Source organism: Perissodus microlepis, chromosome 19 (genome assembly GCF_051167445.1).
Source record: "Perissodus microlepis isolate ML-2025 ecotype Zambia chromosome 19, ASM5116744v1, whole genome shotgun sequence".
Taxonomy (NCBI): domain Eukaryota; kingdom Metazoa; phylum Chordata; class Actinopteri; order Cichliformes; family Cichlidae; genus Perissodus; species Perissodus microlepis.
In genome coordinates this window covers 23,066,452-23,070,554 of record NC_140479.1, presented here as the reverse complement: position 1 = coordinate 23,070,554, position 4,103 = coordinate 23,066,452, and the positions used below count along the sequence as shown (strand labels likewise).

The 4,103-nt window shown below is 35.3% G+C and overlaps 1 protein-coding gene across 2 annotated transcripts in view; it reads right to left on the bottom strand.

Moving 5' to 3' along the window:
* Positions 1 to 137: 137 nt before the first annotated feature.
* LOC146366023 (uncharacterized) overlaps positions 138 to 4,103 on the bottom strand; it is a 32,900-nt gene continuing 28,934 nt past the window's right edge. For both annotated transcript variants that reach the window (XR_014798583.1, XM_084914459.1), the window contains exons 3-4: positions 940 to 1,028; positions 138 to 694 (exon numbers count right to left, since the gene is read on the bottom strand). Coding sequence is in view for 1 of the 2 variants with exons in the window: in XM_084914459.1 (XP_084770585.1) it covers positions 634 to 694; positions 940 to 1,028 (150 nt within the window). In the remaining variant the exon portion in view is untranslated. The remainder of the gene's footprint in view (positions 695 to 939; positions 1,029 to 4,103) is intronic.

The window sequence follows — 4,103 nt, the reverse complement described above, 5'->3', positions numbered from 1 at the left end:
CCATGCATCCATTCTGACTTTACTATCCAGACGTCTTGAATGAAATACACGTGATATGCACATTTACCACAGCAGCGATGAAGTATGAAGTATCGGCTCACAAAAAACTTATCATTGATTAATCAGGGACATGGGTTATTTATTTTATTTTATTTTTTTACAAATTTACAATCATGCGTGTAAATCAATACAGATTATAATAGTGTGCCACACAGGGATACACTTCCAAACACCAGATTCATCAGCTTAAATTTCTGTTACTATAAACTGAAATGAGGATAAATCTGAGGTAATACAAAATATAACTAAAGGCACAATTTGGATAACTGTTTTATATAACATAATAATATATATTGAATACTTTTTTGCCATAAAAATACATATTTTACATCCATAAGTTTGTGTCAAATGGCATATAGCTGTCTTTAATTTTCCTGCATGTTCTATTTAAAAGCAAAAAGGGACAAAATTACAGCCAGCATCAACTTAAAACGTTGATTAAATTTTAACGTCAACAGGCAAGTAAAACCTCTGGCAGTGCGTTGTTTTGGCCACAAGGGGGAGGCAGATCACTGAAAATCGCTTGCTGTAGTCGAAGAAGATGCACAGAAACATCTGCAGTACCACTTAAAACTATAAGCACCTCAGCACTGATGCAGAAGTGCAGGCCATCCAGACTGCCTGGATGCATTCGCTGTAAATAAAAGCCAATATCATTCACATCTCAACCAAATGGAAATTTTTCATAATCAATCCCTCACACACACATTGCAAAGAAAATGTCGGTCTTGCTTCAAGCAACAGCAGCACCGCGATATGACGAATTTATCAATGCTTTTTGTGAAACATGTTTGCAATCAGTGTTTGTCATTATTATCATTATTGATGTTTTTGTTATTTTCCAATATAAAAACTGCAAAAAGAGAGCCAATATATTACCTGACTTGATTATGTGGAGATTGTTTGTTTTTCCTTGCCAGTTGGCTGTGTTGCAGACGCACATATTTTCCACTTTCCAATTTCTTTAGCTGAAACAAAAAACAAAAATGCCAACGATAAAAGTTTGACAGGTGTGACTTTTTTTCACCAATAACGTGATTTCCAAAAAGCTATTAGCTGAAAACTTTGGATATTTCAGTACGATGTGCAGTATGTCATTAAAAAATGAAGGAAACTGGACATATTGGAGACAAAACAAGAAGTGGCAGGCCTAAAAAGAAACTACAGTATATAGACTAGTACTAGTAATGTTAACTAAAGCCTCATCAAAAATCATCAGGGAGAAAAGGCTGAATTATACAAAGGCCAGTTTATACCAGAACTGGACTGAAAAAACAGTGACAACAGTTCAAATCATGGTGGAGGTCACGAGAGAGGTAAAGCAATGAGTGTCTACAGCCATCTGTAAAACACTGTGGAGACTCTGTCATGATCTGTGGCTCCCTTTCAGCCAGTGGTGTTGGTGTTATTCCCAAATTTGATGGGGTCATAAAAAGAAACGTATCAGATTTTGACCCACCGTTGATACCATCTGGTATTGTATCTTATCTGCTATATTTCCATATTTGTTTACACATGTTCCAATAAATCACTGCATTTTCCAGGTAAAATATGATATCATAAAGAAATGAGGGGTGAGTTTTTACAGCACTGTAAATGAATACCCAAGATTGTGAGAATTTATCATATTTAGGTGGCAAGTTTTAAATGTTTTCTATTTATATTAAGTAGATATCATACTTGTTTTTTACTTAAATATATGTGGCATCACATCAAACAGTAATAAATGAATATCTTTGTTAATAGAACAGAATAGAAGAGAAGAGAATAGAATAGAATAGAATAATCACTTCTAAGATATAGAATGTATAAGTTATGTACACTTAAGAATATAAGAGAAATTTGTCCATATTATTAGTAAGGAAAGTTTACATAGTACTAGAATATAAATATATACTACAGCGTACAATCATCATTGCAGGCATTAAAATCCCACTGGCCTTAATATACAGTCATGGTTCATGAAGTGTAGCATGGAGGATCAAAACAATCTTAAAATAAAAAACAATTTGTGTAAAAGTAGGTTAATACTCGAAATTTAACTGGAAATTCTGTAACTAAAAATCAAGCAAATTTTGCAGAAAGAGTCAACATGTGATTTATTTCATTATTTATATCTTATTTCATCTGCCAGTTTTAGTTATGCAGTTATTCAGTGTAGTGACTTCATGCTTCCGCACTGAACAGATTGGATTTGAGAAAGTGGTGTGTACGTATGTGTGTGTGTCTGTCTGCAAATTCTCTTCACTTGGAAAGATAGAGAGAGAAAATAGGGACTGACTCTTTTTTTTTTTTTTTATTACTGCACGTGCTTTCTGGAAAACTTCCTGTTAGTAATGAGTGTTTTGTTTTTGATGTCATTGTCTTCCTGTAACAGTTGGCTGTAGTAGCTTATCTCCCTTTGCAGAAAGAGTATTAAATCTTGATCTTACTAAAGGTGAAGATGAAGTCACGAAGGATTGGTGAGCGGAGGGCCAAGTGTAAACAAGTCTGTTTTTTTTTCAGAAGAGGATGATTTCAAGGAAAATAGACATTGGTTGTTCCCCAGAGACATTTCGGGAAAGATCTGCTGCCTTGTCCTGAGCTGACACCACTGATGAAAATAACCCTGAAGTACAAAGTTGGCCCGAGGGTCCAATGTTGTAAACTCAGACTAACTTCATTAAAAGAAGGTAAGTTAGGTAGAGAGCGAACATGGCGCTGATTGTACTTCAGCATTTTACTTGTTGAGGATGCAGCACTAAAACCATCAGTACAAAATCATCATCCTATGTGTGTCGTCTCTGTGTGACTGATGCATTTATATGATTACAATCCGATGGGTCATGATCGCAGTCATGCACAGTTTATATTATTGCAGCACCTCAAGAACAATTGGATAATAGGGTAAAATTAGATTTTTATTACATTAAAAGTTACCAAAACAATCGACTTGGACAGTTTACATCTTCTCACAATATGTTTAACGTAATTCTGTTGTGGTTGCAAAGAGCCACAGGCACACTTTTACAAGCTCTGCGATATAAATACTTCCCATGTCCAACAATAAAAGTATGACAAATGTAAAACATAAACATCACATTACAATACATATGTCTGCATTATTGTATTGCATTTTATTATTAAAGGTAACCACCAGTATTCCATTTTATCCAATCAGTTTAGCCCAGATTTGATGAGATGAGACCCACTAAGCATATTTCCAAGGGACTTGTGACCAAGTAGGCAGCAGTAAAAGCTGTAGACAGTATAATATATTATACAGTATAATATAAAAGATACAAAAGCAGATAATGCTAAAACAAACATGAGGGTAGGTTAGATTACAGATGTAATATATTTCTTATATGTTCAGGTTTTGCACATAAAAATACACGCTGAAACATAAAAGCATCCCACGGCTGCTTGTAATCCTATTTTACGTCCGATGGAGACTGCAGGAAATTGAAGATTTAAGCCAAAACAGCAAGATTACAATTACATCCAGATGATACGCAGTCACGAGCCGAAATGCGAAGATCTAAATTGTCACATGTCAACATCAAACTGTAAAAAAGCTAAATAAATATGAGAGCTTTAGTGTTTCTCTGATGCCCTTATTTGGCCTGGAGAATCAGTTGTTTTAGTGCAGCTGCCAAACACTTCTAAGCAGAACGCCTTAATGTACTGTGACTGCAGTTATAATGAAGGATTATCGGCTCAATTTCTGCGAATGATTCTGTATATTAACTGTGACCTGATGAAAACCTGCAGTCTGGGTGTCAGCCTGCTTCTTTTCTCGGGGCTTATTGAGCGGGATCATCGAGGGTTTGCTTATATCACCAGTTCTCAAAGTGGGGTCTGGGGACCATGACGAAAAAGATAATTTTGTAGGAATGGTAACAGAAAGGGACCATGTACCAAAAAAACCATCACTTACCTCTGAAGTGTTTTAGGTTGAAAGGTTTTAGAATGCAAAAAGGTTAAATGGCATGTAGGAATACAAAAGTAGTAAGCATTTAGAAAACAGACGTCAGGATTATGAGGGGATTTGTACATTTTAC